The 15,437-nt window shown below is 40.8% G+C and overlaps 1 protein-coding gene across 10 annotated transcripts in view; it reads left to right on the top strand.

Moving 5' to 3' along the window:
• TOX2 (TOX high mobility group box family member 2) overlaps positions 1–15,437 on the top strand; it is a 351,224-nt gene that overhangs the window by 193,568 nt on the left and 142,219 nt on the right. For 8 of the 10 annotated variants that reach the window (XM_061631668.1, XM_061631663.1, XM_061631661.1 and 5 more), the window contains one exon: positions 2,742–2,804. The exons of the other annotated variants lie outside the window; for them this stretch is intronic. In XM_061631668.1, coding sequence (XP_061487652.1) covers positions 2,742–2,804 — 63 coding nt within the window. The remainder of the gene's footprint in view (positions 1–2,741; positions 2,805–15,437) is intronic. 10 annotated transcript variants of the gene reach the window in all.

Here is a 15,437-nt window from a genome sequence, read left to right as displayed (position 1 = left end):
ATATAAATCAACAAACTATTGTTTCGGCTCTTGCTTTGCCCTTGGAGGTTGTTGTTTGTATGTCATCTGGTGATTCTCGATGAAGATGGGAGGGGAAGAGGTAAGTCACATAAAGGATGATTTGTCTGTACATCCATAACACAAATCGTGGTTTAGAACTGAAGCTATGGCTAATGCAAATGATGGTTTGGTGGTGCATCTGAACCAGATCTTTGAGAGGATAACATTGCTTTTCAGAGGAAAGGTGGGATACAGATGTAACAATTTTTGCTCAGTTAATATAGTGGCAGGTATACAAACCTCTTTGCTAAAAGCCATTTGATTTTTCTGATGTGAGCACAGGACCTGGAAAGCAAGTAGACTTTATAGGAGACAATAGTGCAGGAACTGGGAAAAGCTTAGCCCCACCCTCACACTACCATCCCATAAATTTGTGGTAGACCTGTCTTTGTGTATATATTTAAAATGAGGGAATTCAGCATGTCCCTGTTCTTGTCATGGCTATCTCAAAACCAACAGGCACCTTTGTATGAAATCAAACATTACGTTAGGGCTCCTCTTCAGCTTAGTTGATTAAAACATTCATTTCTGAGACAAAAGAGTCAATTTCATATGAAAGATATTTTCCCCCTCAGTTTAATTTAAAGCGCAGCCTCAGTGCCTGACCCCTATTTTCATAACATTATAATTTTATCCTGCGTTGATTGTCTCATTTTTGAGAGGAGATATTGCACTTATAAATCAGTTTCTAAAATACCCAAAGAAACAAGAATAGTGGGATTTATTAAGCAGCTTCCACACATCTGAAATAATTTATTTTGGAGTAGTCCTTGGGAAATGTTCTCTTCCTTACTTTATGGTTCTGTTTTACAAATGCAGCATCATGACAATAAATCAGGACTGAGCTGCAAGAAGATAAGAAGAGGGCTTAGTGTGCTGTAAGCGTAGCATAGGGATATTAAGATTTGTTTCCCCCATGTAATGAAAATGAAAAGAAAAAAGCAAAGAAGTCTGAAGCAGTCATGAGTTTCTCAACCGTTTGTGAACGGCGAGTGTTTCATTTTAAGTGAAGGCGTCTGGAAGCATGATGTATCCCTAAGGCTCTGAGCAGCAGAAAAGCTGTCGAGGAAGTGAATTGCCTTTCTCTTTTAAGCCAAAACTGTAAACTGTTCTACCTTTCTGTCAGACATCTTCTCCAAAGCCATCAGAATTTCCATTCATGGTTTAAATGATCTTCAGACCCTCAGGAGAGGGCAAATCAGCCATTATTTTCCATTGACATGTACTTCCAATACTTCCAACAAGTGTTCATGGCTTGATAACATCTGTCCCAGTTACATATGTTCAGTACTCTGTGTGTGTGTGTGATGGTACTCATTGATATGGATTACTGGCACCTCTTTTTTTTGCTGCCCGTGGCAACCATTTTGTGCTGGCACTCACAACACTTTTATCAAGGTATGAGAACCAAGACCTCATCTTTTTACCAAAAAAAGCACTGCATATGTTGCAGTTCTTAAGTGGCATCAATGGAAGCTGTGCATGCACAAGTGGGAAAATGAAATCCGATGAACAGAACAGGTTTCAAAATTTGCCTCCGTTAACACCTTCTATTTATGCATTCCACCGAGCTGTGTAAAACACCACAGTGAAGTGAACTGTCTCCATGTTACTGTTGCACAACCTCTCGCTCCAAAAATGTTACAATGTTCAATATGTCAAAACCCATGTTCGCAAGCAAGGCAGCTTCATGCCGTCCAAAGGTAGTGCCTGTAAGCTTCAGTATTAAATGCACAGTACATAGCCAAAAAGGCATGTGTGTATGTATATAATATATAAAAGCTGGATGGTATGAACCAAACCGTAGAAAAACATATGACCTTGTGCCAAACCTCACATATACCCAATCCAAGGCGGGGGGGGGTAGCAGAACTCTTAGTGTGCTTCTGTTTGTAGAGTTGCCAGGTTGCAACCCAGGGAAGTTTCTTGCCTCTTTCAACAGCCACAGAGCTGAGAAGGGGGATGCAACCGAGGCTTCTTCTGCCTTGCTCCCCCAGCCCCTCATCTTGTAGTCACCATCCTCTTTTGCCTAATGTAACAAGAAAGAATCTTCTTTTGTCACACTAGGAGTGGGCAAAGGGACTAGGTGATGAGAATGGCAAGAGAAACGGTAGTTGCATCCTCCTTTTGTGACAGACGGTGTTCCTAGTCTGTTAACTGGCAACCCTTTTCATTTAAGATAATATGTACTGTTCTCTGTATCTTTGCCCAACCTTTGGTAGTATTTATTATGTGAATATGATACTGATTTATATCTTCAATGCATGAGGAAGATTTTAATTGCTAGAAGTTTACGATGCAAAGAAAAGTTGTTTGAAATGTATTCCTGTACTTTGGATTCTCCACCAACCCAATATACTTTGACACAACAGCTACGGTCACAAATATACATTATCAGATAGGATTAACAAGGAGAAAGAGGGAATTATCTGGTATAGTTGTGTTTTTAAATAAAGAGATCAAGTGCTGCTGCTCATTAGTGCCTCTTATCCAAGGAATCTTCAGAACACTAAATACAAATAAATAAATAATTATCAGAAGGACAGTGAGAACCCATGTGACTCTAGCTGCCCTAAATGTAGGATGGGTTAAGGAACAAATAAATAAATGAATAAATGATTCACTGGCAAAGCTTGGTATGGATTCTTTGTTTCCCCTAACTCCCAACCCTGTTGCTTTAGTCATTAGATTGCCTTCCACTGAGGTCCATGGGACTGCACAGGAGTAACTATTTGCAGCATGTGGTAAGTGTTTTCAGAAATGGAGCTTTTAACCCCATGCATATGTGCAGTTATGTTTAATTTGACATACTCATATGCAGAGAATTAACCTTTACCTCCATTTTTGTTTCATGATGTCTGTTTTTCATGATGTTAAGAGTTATCACTTCCAATTACTAGATGATCAGTAGTTTTCTTATTTTTTTGTATAGTGATAGAAAGCTGAAAACAGTTAGAAGTGTGCAAATCAGAACCAAAATTTGTTGTTGTCAAAATACATAGAAAGTTGTGGTTCCTTCTCCATATAATCATAATATGGGGGAAAATCTAAACTAAATATTGATATCCCATAACAGAACAAACTTTAAAAGTACTTACTGTGTTGGAGTTAGTTGCACATAAGGGAAACATCTGAAATGTTGAGGAAGTTTGACTATGGTTTGGGATAAATTGACAAACTATGCCTTGTGGTCAGCTGGCCACCCAGAATCAGAAACTGTGTTTGAAGTAGATTTGCAAACTATCATTTATCATGATATCTGAATTGGTTTATCACAGTTACAGCCATCACTCCACCTCCAGAAGCTGCTGCACTATAGATACAGAAATGAACTTACAAATTTAAAAGGTTGATTGCTGAAAATGAAAGGAGACAAGTAGCTCTAACCCATGGGTTTCCTTTTGTAAGTTTTGAAGCTCACACCATGGCATTGGGTTCTAAACTGTGGTTTGGTATAATGATGAAATTAAGGCACCGTGATTTAATTGTTGTTCACTTACAGTATCTAACCTGTAATAAAACCTTTAGTAGCACAAGGTCAGGGCCACGGATACTTCCTCAGGAATCAACATTGTATTGCTTTCAATATTCAGTTGTGGTCTTTGTTGATTGGAGCTATTAAGTTCCAGTGACAGACCAAAACTAGTCCAAGTATAAAAAAATAGCCATTCAAGTAGGCATCTCTAAGACTGTGGCTGAATTAAGATTAGAATCCTACACACAGTTATCTGCAAGAAAGCCACGATAAATACAATTTATTATTTAGTTATTATAATTATATCCCTCCTATCTTTCATCATAGAACCCAAGGTGGAATCCAGGTGGTTCCCATGTGGTTTTTCATCCAGGCACAGACTAGACCCAGACCTGCTTAGCTTCAGTAAGGTGGTGGTCTCATGTGCCTTCAGACTATAACCTGGGGCTATGTTGGATTTATTCCTGAGTAAACACACATAGGATTGTATTGTAAGTATTCAGTGGGTTCTGTTCAACAAGCACTACTATTGCGACTCCCTCCATCCAATTAATTTCAGTTGGGGTTGTGTTGGAGTCCCACGTCAACCCAGCTAAATTAACAGAGGATGTGTAGCAGCATTTCTAGGTAGATTGTACCTGATGCATATTTCAGTGAATGACTTGATGGATGCATTGTTAAGTTTTGAAACGTTTTAAATTTTTTAAAGGATTAAATGTCTTATGTGCTACTTTTCTACTGTCTTCTTTGCACCTGTCAGATTTTTCTCCTTTCATCCCCACTGATTGTGAGATATGAAGAAAGTTAATGTTCTCTTCGTTAAGGCAAAGGGAGTGAGGCCAGTAGTTAGACCACATCCTGCTGCATTGGTGATAAAATAAACTTAGTTTCTATAAATAACCTGCATACACCACGTTCTCATTATGACAGCTCAACGTGAGGAGGAAATTTACCAGTTGAGGTATAACCACAAATGTTGATGTGTTCTTTTCTCTTCTTGACATCTAGTTGAAGAGTAGGGTGCTGATACAAAGGGGAGGAGATTGCTTTGGGCCCACACATGTTTATTTTCATGAACAGCCTCTCCTGCCATGCTAGAAGCCATGCCATGCTAGATGTTTTATAACCATGCAGACAAATGCCATTTGTTACATAGTCCATGATCTCTGTTGAAAGCAGCTGTGGTTAGAAGTGATGTGCAGAGCACTGGGGCTGATGAGTGTCAGAGACCTGATGCTTTGACAAAAAACAGATGGCACACCAGGCCATCACATTGCTAAAGCTGATCAGGTCTGGGTCTGGGTCTGGTCACTGCTTGGGGATGGGAGGCTGGCTGGAAACCACATGCACACTACCTTGGGTTCCATGAGGAAGCAATAGGAGAAGCAAACATGCCACTGAGTCTATGTTAAGAAGCTGTTAGCTGGGGCAGAATAGAGTCCAGATTATTCATCCACAATGTAGGGCATCCTTAGCTGACAGTCTGTAATAAACATGATACATGGAAGTGTGTCCCACTAATTTAAATTTAGCATGTTTACATGTATGTCTGCTGAGCAGGCATTGTTTGATTTTTACTAATATTTTATATGATTAGCAATATGTCATGACACAAGCTCCATCTTCTCATCCTTGGGGGGAGAGATTGTGTAGCCTGAGGAAACCTCAGACTGGGAGGAAGAGTTGCCTTCAGAATTGGCTGTAGATATCCGTGCCTTCTTAGAAATTCCAGCACCAGAAGCGCCCATGGTGCCACCATCTCTTCAACCCAAATGGGTCATGTTGCTATGTTCAGATTCCAGTTCAGAAGCCACAGCAAAACCAGACTCCCTTGTACCACTAGAGTCAACAGTTCATAAAGACAGGCTGGGTCCCTTTAAGTGTAGATGCTTCAGTTATCAGAGATGGTGTTAATTACTCAGAGGGAGATCTAGCTTTATATAAGGCTCAGTCTAGGTTTGTTGGCTGTTGGAACCACATTCAAACTTGCTGTATCTGACTTCTAACATAGAGACTATTTGAAGCTATCCAAAGTGCTGTCCACTTTGGTTTCTTAAGACCCAAACTCTGCTTTAGTTGACCTTGCTCTGTTGGAACCTGACTTCTGCTCATTGACTTTGCCCTACTGGAATTTGACCCCTGCTAGCCTGCCTCTGGGTCTGGATAATTTCCTGATGTCTCCAGGGGACTTTCCCACAGTTTGGGCATGATGGTCCTGCTGAAATCCTGGCCTCTGCCTAAGGACATGACTCAGACCGTCAGTGTTTTCACCAGGGCTGTGGAGTTGGAGTCGTGGAGTTGGAGTCTGAAGCAATTTTGGGTGGAGTCTGAGTCGGAGTCAGAGTTGGAAGCAATTTTGGGTGGAGTCAGTAGAAATGTACTGACTCCGACTACAAAATAATTAATATTAATACATTAATATACATTTGCCATTTATGAAGGAGTCGGAGTCAGACAGTAGAAAAATTAATATACATTTGCCATTTATGAAGGAGTCAGAGTCGGAAAGTAGGAAAATAGAGGAGTCAGAGTCGAAGGTTTGACATACCGACTCCACAGCCCAGGTTATCACTCCCAAGCATCCTTGGTCAAATCATTGTGCCATGTTGGCTCTTTGACATTCTGAAGAGCTGAGGGCAATGCAACAATTGGGTCAACAGCTAGAGCACAATTGACAGAACATTCAGCAAACAATCCAGCTCAGCCTGCTGCCCATTTTAGGGCCTTTTCTGTGGCAGTGAAGGTAGTGTATTTCCCCACTACCATTACATCTGCACAGTGTCAGCCCACAGAGCTATTCAAAGTGGTAAAGGCTCTCAGAGTCCCACCTTAACCAAATTGCTTACATTTTGCAGATAAAGTTGCTCAATGACTAGGATGCCATTCTTTTCAGTTGGTGCAGCCTGAGAATGTGGAGCTGCCAGTTTGGCCCTCAATGGTTGCTAATATCTCCTTGAGGGTGAGCTGGGTCCCTCCCATTTTGCAAGAGGCAGTAGTTAACACTTTGTTGAAGAAATCTGGCTTGGATCTCACTGTTTTGGAAAAGTTTTCCCAGTGTCCACTTAACCATCCTTGAGCAAGGTATTGGAGTGAGTGGTTTCAACTCCAGGCACTTTTGGATGACACTCATTATTTGGATCTGTTCGACTTCCGGGAAGGGTGACTTCACTTGTGCCTGCTTTTGAGACGGGCTCCCGCCTCAAAAGAAGCTTATTCAGATATAAATCAGTCAGAACATTTTTTTTTGACTGATGAAATTTCTCCCGGGCAGGGAGAAACATAGAGATCAACCTCAAAAGCCTGTTTTTGTTGGGAGGACTGGATTTCATTAATTTATGAGAAAAGGTCCAGCCAGCAATGCCGGACGGACTTCCGAACAAGCTCTATCTGATTAATGTGATATGTTTATCTTTTCTTCAAAGAGAAAACGGACTAACAGGCAAGCACCCTTCTTTCTATTATTTTTTTTACTTGGTTTAAATTGTTGCGGCAAAAAGAGATTTGTCAAATGAATCAGCTTTAAAGAACTTCTGGGTTAGCTATAAGTCTTCTCTGTTATTCATGAAATTAACAGCTTATCTCTGTTTCTATTGCAAAAAGCTGTCCTGGAAGTGCATTCTAAAGATATAAACAGAAAAGGGATTTCTATTCCGAGGAACATTATATTGTCTGGGACTATTCTCTTTTTGGTCTATTTTATTTTGACGAATCTGCTTCTTCACGACGCCACTAACTGTTTTGATGCTGGGAACTAAATTTGTTTTGTGTTCTTGAACATAGAGAGATAAGGCAGGCTGCTCTGTTTATACTGTGATGTCATCAAGCCTGGAATATTAACCCAATTGTTGCTGAAATAAGAAGTGGTTCTTCTTTATTTTTGTTTTGTTTTGTTTTCGTGGTTTTAAAAATGGCAATCAAGAAAGTGGCTGAGAATCTGGAAGTAATTATGTTTCAGAAAATAATGGATGAGATTGAGATAACGAAACAAACCCTGCGACAGGGCAGTAAGGAGCTGAAAATTGAACTGAGCAAAATGACGCAGGAGTTTAAAGAAATAGGGGATCCTGTGAGAGAGGAGAATGAGATCAGAGATGAGAAAAGAAAAAATAAAGGGAAGATACAAGCCCTGGAGATTGGAACAAATGTGGAATTGGAAAAAGATCTGGAGTTTATGGATATTAGAAATAAAATCTACTGTTTGGAATTTAACGTTATCTCTGAAGAAATTAATGAAGATATTAGAGATAAAGTTATCAATGGCTTGGATAATCTTCTGGACTGGAATGACGTGATGGAGCTTGATATAGAGAAAATCTATGGAATTAACTGCAGCCATGTGACAATGGAAAAACTCTCAAGAGATGAGCCAGTGCATTTTGTAAAAAAGAAGAACACAGATATGACTTTACAACAATATTTCAGCAACTTATTCAGAATTGATGGCAAGAAAATATTTGGGATAGAGGAAATTCCCATCAGACTCTTATTATATGACTATGGCTATGACAGCAAGATTATTATGGAATACTGATAATGGAAGATTGGACACTGAAATTACTGGATTTAACAGGACTATTGAAGATGGAAGATGGAATTAATATGGATAATGGAATAATGGCTATTGAAATTATTGGACCTAACAGATTTTGATGAGATGGATTAATCGATATGTTTATTTGGACTATGGTTATGACAATAAGATTATTATTATTATTAACGAGATGGATTAATCGACATGTTTATTTGGAGAAAAATTGATAGATATATTTCTTAAAGAATTGAAACCTCTCTTTGACTTTTTGTGGAAAGAATAAAGTAATGTTTATGAGATTTGATGATTAATTAAGATAACTACTGGAGGAAAGTGATTTTATAATATAATTTAAGAGACAGGATTGTTATATATTGTAGACCTACAACTGATTTGATCTGCGACAAATGGGAAGTCAACATTTTATTTTTTTGTTTAATCATTTTTGTTTTGTTTTGTTTTTTGTCTTTGAATGTTTTATGATTTTGTTTTGTATGTTTTATGAAAATTTGAATAAAAATTATTGTAAAAAAAAAAAATTATTTGGATCTGTTCCAGTCTAGTTTCCGGCCTGGTTTTGGGTTAGAAATAGCCTTGGTCACCCTGGTGGAAAACTTAAATCAGGAAATGGATGAGGAGAGTGACCCTGTTGGTTCTCCCAGGGATTTAAGAGTGGGCTTGGAAATAAGAGGAAATTGCAGGGTAAGAAAGATGAGGGTTGGAAAAAGAAGTGATAACCAACAAAAAGGGGCAAGAAAAATCAAAGTTCTCATCAGTGCAATTGATTGCTTTTATTTTTCATTTTAGCAGGCAGATCCCGTTCCCACCCAACCCTTCTCTAGCCAATTCATAGTATATAGGGAGAGATAAGCCTCCATCAGATCGCTGAGATTTTCTAGCTGTTCATTTTACAGGAATAATATAATCGGAGTGTTGCCTTTAACACTGATACAGCAGGGAGTTCTTTTCAGCATCTTGAAGAACGTGAAGCAGCACTAAGAGACAGACTGTGCAAAAGGCGAGGTAGTGGTGGGGCATCTATTGAGCAGACTGGGTTAAAGAGCCGTCAGCAAGGAAGGGTTTTCACAGGGGAGTTTGGAAATACAGTCATTTGTCAGAAACAAAGAGACAGATTGGAGCCTGAACAAGAGAATGTTCAATGCAGTGCAAACAGCTTTCTGTCATGCTTGATAGTGGGCCACAGTGATCCTGAAACAGTGGTCCCAGTTAGAGAACCCCTAAACTTTACACTGATTTTTACAGCATATCAAAAGGCTGTACGCATACTCCTATGCTCATGTGGTAACAGTTCAAGTCAGTGCAAAAACTTCTCATAGCATTAGGGAAGTGGGAAATGCAAAGGTGTTTGGATTCAGTCTAAATTACCTATTATGATGGACTGGGGAACCTCAGATCATGATAAAAAGGACAAGCTAAAAGTACATGGCCTGCGGTTTCCACTATGCCCGCACCACAAGAGCATAGGCACTCAGCTAAAGGAATCTTATGGTATCTGCCATCTAGAAGTGCTGACGGAAGTACATTAAACTTTGCCAGCGTCAATGCCTTTCTGAGCCTAGCAGTGGAAAGAGAGCTTAGATAATGCGCAGGGGCAAAAGCCCCAGTGGTATGAAAAGGGCCAGGGTTGGTCGCTACCAGGGAGCGGTGATTCTGGAGTTCTACATCTAGGATACGTTGGTGGATAACCTGCCTCGTTTTGGACAGGCCTAACGGAGATGGGAGGGAGGGAGAAACCTAGACTTGAGAATTTCCTAATTAGTGTTTTTTGCCAGTTAGATTGATATAGATCTGAGAGCACAAGGGGGGCCAGTCCCACATGGGAAAACCTCAGTTTTAGCCAAAACCTAGCCTTAAGCATCCATATACGAGCCTCTATTGTAGGTAATCCAGCTTCGAGACACAAGATGTTGTTGGACACACATGATGGAATACCCATTATGGATCTCAAAAATTTAGTTTGAACAGGTTCGAAGGAAGAGGATTTGGAGTAGACCATATAACATTTGGGGAATGACTTTCGCCGCAAAGACTTGTATAGCGGAAGGAACGTGTTGCTCTCCCTTGGTATAGAAAAATGAAAGGAGTGCCTTCGAGTTCCTCTGCGCGTTGATGATGGCGTTCTTGGCATGAAGGTGCCATGCTCCAGAAGAGTGGAAGGTCACTCCCAGGTACCGATATGAGGAAATCTGTTCAATTGGAAGTCCATTGAGGTACCAACAGTGTTTTACCTTTTTCCTGGTGAACACTAGTACCTTTGTCTTGACCTGGTTGATAACTAGTAGTTCCTTGGAGCAGTGGTCTGCAAGTGCCTGCAGCAGTCGTCGCAGGCCAGTGCTTGATAATGAGATAAGTACTGCGTCGTCCGCGTAGAGTAGTATAAACGGGTTTGTTCGCGAGAGTGGGGGGATGGGATGAGACCTGCGCCAGGGATCAGACCAGGGAATTTATGTAAAAGTTGAATAGGGTAGGGGCTAGGACGCAGCCCTGCTTAACGCCCTTATAGGTGGGAATTGGCTTGGTCAGGTGACCAGCGTTGTTGCATCTAATGTGTAATTTGGTGTTTTCATAGAGGCATCGTATGGAGGCTAAAAGACGTCTGTTTATGTTTGTGGTCTCAAATTTTTCCCAGAGCTTGTCCCTGGGGATGAGATCAAAGGCAGTCTTGAAGTCTATAAAGGCCATGTAAAGGGACCCCCCCCTTTTTAGATGGGTATTTTTCCACCAGGTGTTGGAGAACCAATACATGCTCCATGGTGGAGCGCTCCACTCTGAATCCGGCTTGTTCGTCTGCCAAGATGTTTTCCTGATCCAGCCAGCTTTGTAATTTTTCCAGTAAGTGAGTGGCGTATAATTTACTGACGATGTTTAGTAAGCTGATTGGTCTGTAGTTAGCTGGATCGGATCAGGTGCCTTTTTTGTGGATTGGGATAATAGTAGCTAAACCCCAGTCTTCGGTGATGCAGGCAGTGCGGTCGATACTCATGAAAAGGGCTGCCAGGACTGGAGCCCACCACTCCATGTTAGATTTGAATATTTCAGAGGGGATGTTATCGTGCCCTGGTGACTTGCCCGGTTTCAGCTTTGTGATTAGTGAAGAGACTTCCTTTACAGAAACTGGAGGCCAGTCGGGGAAGTTGTTTAGCGAATTCGCTGCATATTGGGTTCAGTTCTGACCCCTTGAGTAAGTATTATAAATGTACATTTCCCAGGATTGCACAGAGATATAGTAGTCCAGGCTGGAGGGCGATTTGAGCCAGCCCCTGGCCACAAGCCGCAAGAAGGAGGCCGCATCTTTGGCCCTTGAGGCCTGGATTAGAGATTGCCAGTGCTGAGTCTGAGCCAATCTTTTTTTTGCCTTGATCAGTAGTGTGTAACTCTTCTCCAATGCTAGGCAGTCGGTAGGCAGTGCAGAGAGGTCTTTGTCTCTATAAGCTCTGTATTTTGTGATTAGGAGTTTTTTGAGGTCGAGGCATTCTCGATCATACAAGGGTTTGGAGTTGTATAATAGGGTACGTGGCCTTGTCGCAAGCTTGGGAATTAAACATTTTTGGAGATCTGCGATCAGATCTTGGTACATTGTGAGTAGAGTTTCCCCGGAGGTCGCAGTCAGGATAGTCTCACGCTGGCGAAGACATCTAGCTGAGTTTAGTGTTCCTTTTATGTCCTTCTCTATTTTAGTTGACCATTTGACACGAGCGGTTCTTATCAGATAATCTGGTTCCACAGCCGGGAGCCAGTCAGCACGAGGGAACACATTGTCACAGCAAAGGGATAAGATCAGTGGGAGGTGGTCACTCTCTGTGCTTTTGCCAACAGTACAACTATATACTGCACTCAGAAGGTGAGAAGATACAATGAGAAAATCTATGACAGATGCTACCGATCCAGAGAGGTAGGTGAACTCACCGCTTCGATCGCCGTCCACCGAGCCATTCACCATAGCCAGATTCAAACTGTGTAGCATTTGGAGCAGACAGTAACCGGCATAGTTGCAGCCTGAATCTTTGGATTGTCTAACTGGTAGATTGAGTGCTTCGTCTGCAAGTGAGGGAATTTCATGAAAATAGGCGTATAAAGCCCTATCGTTCAAGCCTATTCTGGCATTGAAATCACCAGCGATCAGCACCACTGCTTCAGGAAATAGCGAGGTCAAATTGGTGATATAGCGCTCTAGCTTCTGGCTGATGGCTTTTACCATGTTTTTTTGATGACGCGGAGGCAAGTAGACATGCAAGATGTTAGGCTATCAGTTTTGAGTCTCCACTGTCTCTCTGAGACACAGGAAATACATGTCAGATTTTTTAGTTGTTTCTGTTGCTATTGATTATGTCTATTCTATACCACAATTATAATATGCAAATTTGCTGCACAAAAATGATCTCACTTATCCTCATAACACTGTAAGGCAGTCTTATTTTACAGATAGAAAATTCACACTGAGAGAAAACAGCATATCTATAACAGCAAGTATTTGAACCACATTGACCAAACCCAAGCCAAACCATCTAGACACCACTGTTTCCCACTACTGATGGGTTTGTCAGGGATTGTGCCATGCATGTTATACAAGACTTTTATTTATGTAGCCAAGCAGAGGAATAAATCATTAGAGTCATCCTACTTTTGCAAAAGGTAACTTGAATCATCCATTAAGAGTGGGTTAGTAGGGCTCAAGATTACAATGTTACTACTAATGGGCTTTAATAATTTAGGAGATTATTCTGGGTTCAGTCTATTTTACAGTCTACTTTTTATTTATTAAAAATATTTATAGCCCATCCTTCATCTATACAAATATCAGGGTACAGAATATAAATCAAATAATAATACACAATGCTAAAACAATAAAATATACCACTCAAAACAAGTCAGTGGACAACAACAGTCAGGCTATATAACCATCAACTTAAAATGCCCAGGCAAATAAATAAGTTTTAGTCTGGCGCCACACTGGTGACAATGTTGGCACCAGTCATACTTGGAAGGGCATTCCACAATCAGGGTGCTACCACACCCTGAAGCTCTAGTCTGCATCTCAACATAACTAGCTTCCCTGATGGTGGATCATGGAGAAGAGGTTCCTCAAAAGATCCCAAAGTATAAGAAGGCTGGAAAAGGGATAGGCACTCTTTCAGGTATTTAAAAATCTAAAGGAATTACACAGGTTGCTGATTCACTTCTGAGCCCAAACTATTTAGGGCTTTCAAGGTAAGCACCAACAGTTTGAACTGGGCTCAGAAGTGAATAAGCAACCAGTGTCATTCCTTTAGAACTGTTGTAAAGCGATTCCATCTGGCTGTACTGGTTAATATTCTAGCAGTTGCATTTGCATTAATTGAAGCTTTGAGTCTTCTTAAAGGGCAGCCCCATGTACAACTTATTAGAGCAATACAATCAGGAGGTTACCAGAGCACGGATCACTGTGGCCAAACTACCCTTGCCCAGGAATGATCATTGTTGGTGAGACAACCAAAGCTGAAAAAAGGCACTCTGTGCCACTAAGGCCACCTAAGCCTCTATTGCCAAGGACAGTGCAAACTTATCCACAACAGGCTGCACAGCTAATTCCCAGACATGGGAACCACCCACCCACAGTGCCTCCATCTTGACAGAACTCATCTTCAGTTTTTTTTAGCCCTCAACCATTGCATTACTGTATCCTGACATCAGTCCAACACCTACATAGGCTCACCTGACTTAGATGATGAAAAGAAACAGAGCTGATGACATTTCATTCCAAACACTCTGATGACCTCACCCAGCAGCTTCATATAGACATTAAAGAGCATGGGGGACTAGATGGAATTCTGTGGGACACCACAGCACTTCTGCCATGGGTCCACAACTGCCATGAAGTCCACATGATCCCTTCTGTATATGGGATTTTGTGGGAAAACTCCTTTATCACTCACATTCATAGATAACACCTAGCAGTAACAAGCAGCCATTTTCCTGAAGTATTAAAGGGACAGTTGCAATATAATTGGGGAATAGCTGTTGATCTCTATGGGCTAAATATGAGAATAGACTAATTCACACTGATGTTTCTCATGCCTATATGAACTAGTCTCTATTCTTAACATAGCACTCAAAGCTAGTGCTAGTTGAAGAGAACCATAAGATGAAGGGCTCCTGCCACTCTCATGTGAATCCACCCTCAATCCTAGTCTACATTTGATCAACGTCAATCACTTTTAAGACTACTCCTAAACTCCAGAAACCAAAACATGATTAGCAAAGGTAAAATGTACCTCCCAACTAGAGGTAAGGGAGGTGTAGTGGGAAAGAACATGAGACTTCAAGGGGAATTCCCCATCACAAAACTGTAGTTAATGTTACATCTTCACCAGCTTGCAACCTCTCATGTATTTGAACAAGGAGAGAGGGTTAGTTTACATGATATGGCTCTCCATAGAGGGCACTGAGTTGTACCACATTGTGGCAATCACATTTTAAGCCGTTCATGTGCATTAGATTGCATGAATAGCTCTCACCACACTGTCACAGACTTTGCCTTTCAGACATTTGCAGTGGTGTTCAGTCCATGTGTTGCTGCATAGGAGTAGCTTACTGCTTGGTAAAAAACACTCTGTATAGGAGTAGCTTACTGCTTGGTAAAAAAAACACTCTGTGGCAAGGTTTATACAGCCTCTCTATGGCAGCTGCCACATGTAAACTAATCTTCTATCTCCTCTTCCCTTGTTTCATTTTGTTTAAAATTGTGAGCTGGCAGGCAGGGACTTGTGTCCACCCACATTTTTGTACAGCACCTAGTATATATTAGGTCCTTTCGTAAATAATGACTGATTGTGATGTTCACTTCAATTTTGGACAGCACCTCCTGCGTTTTGCATGCTGTTGTTATTTCATTATTAAAAGATAAATTGGAACATCAAAAGAAGAACATCCAGGCAGTATTGACAATAACTCTCATTTACCTGCAGAAACAGAAATGTTGCTGCTTCTGTCAGTTACAATGTTTAAAAACACCTGTGAAGTACAATGAGGAATAAATTAGCATTTAAATATAGCAGTACAGTTTTGAGGCCTATTGCTCGCGACTGCCGCAATAAAGCAAAGCATAAAGCCACTCAAATCAAGCTCCAAAACAAATTGAATTCCAAATTTGCAGTCTTACAAAAATAAACAGAGGTAAATATTGGAGCATTCCACACGTAATGGCAGACATTGTTGGCATGGGGACAAGCAAGCAATTTGAAGTGTTCAGGAGTTTGAATCATCTTGTAATCCTATGAAGGCAGTAGCCAACCTCTCTCCATTTGAATGGAATCTTTATGCGTTTGGTTATGACTTACTTAAAATTCTGCTCATTAATGGGTCTCTATTTAA

Source organism: Rhineura floridana, chromosome 6 (assembly GCF_030035675.1).
Source record: "Rhineura floridana isolate rRhiFlo1 chromosome 6, rRhiFlo1.hap2, whole genome shotgun sequence".
Classification (NCBI taxonomy): Eukaryota; Metazoa; Chordata; class Lepidosauria; order Squamata; family Rhineuridae; genus Rhineura; species Rhineura floridana.
The sequence above is the reverse complement of the archived record's forward strand: the minus strand, read 5'-3'. Positions and strand labels throughout refer to the sequence as shown.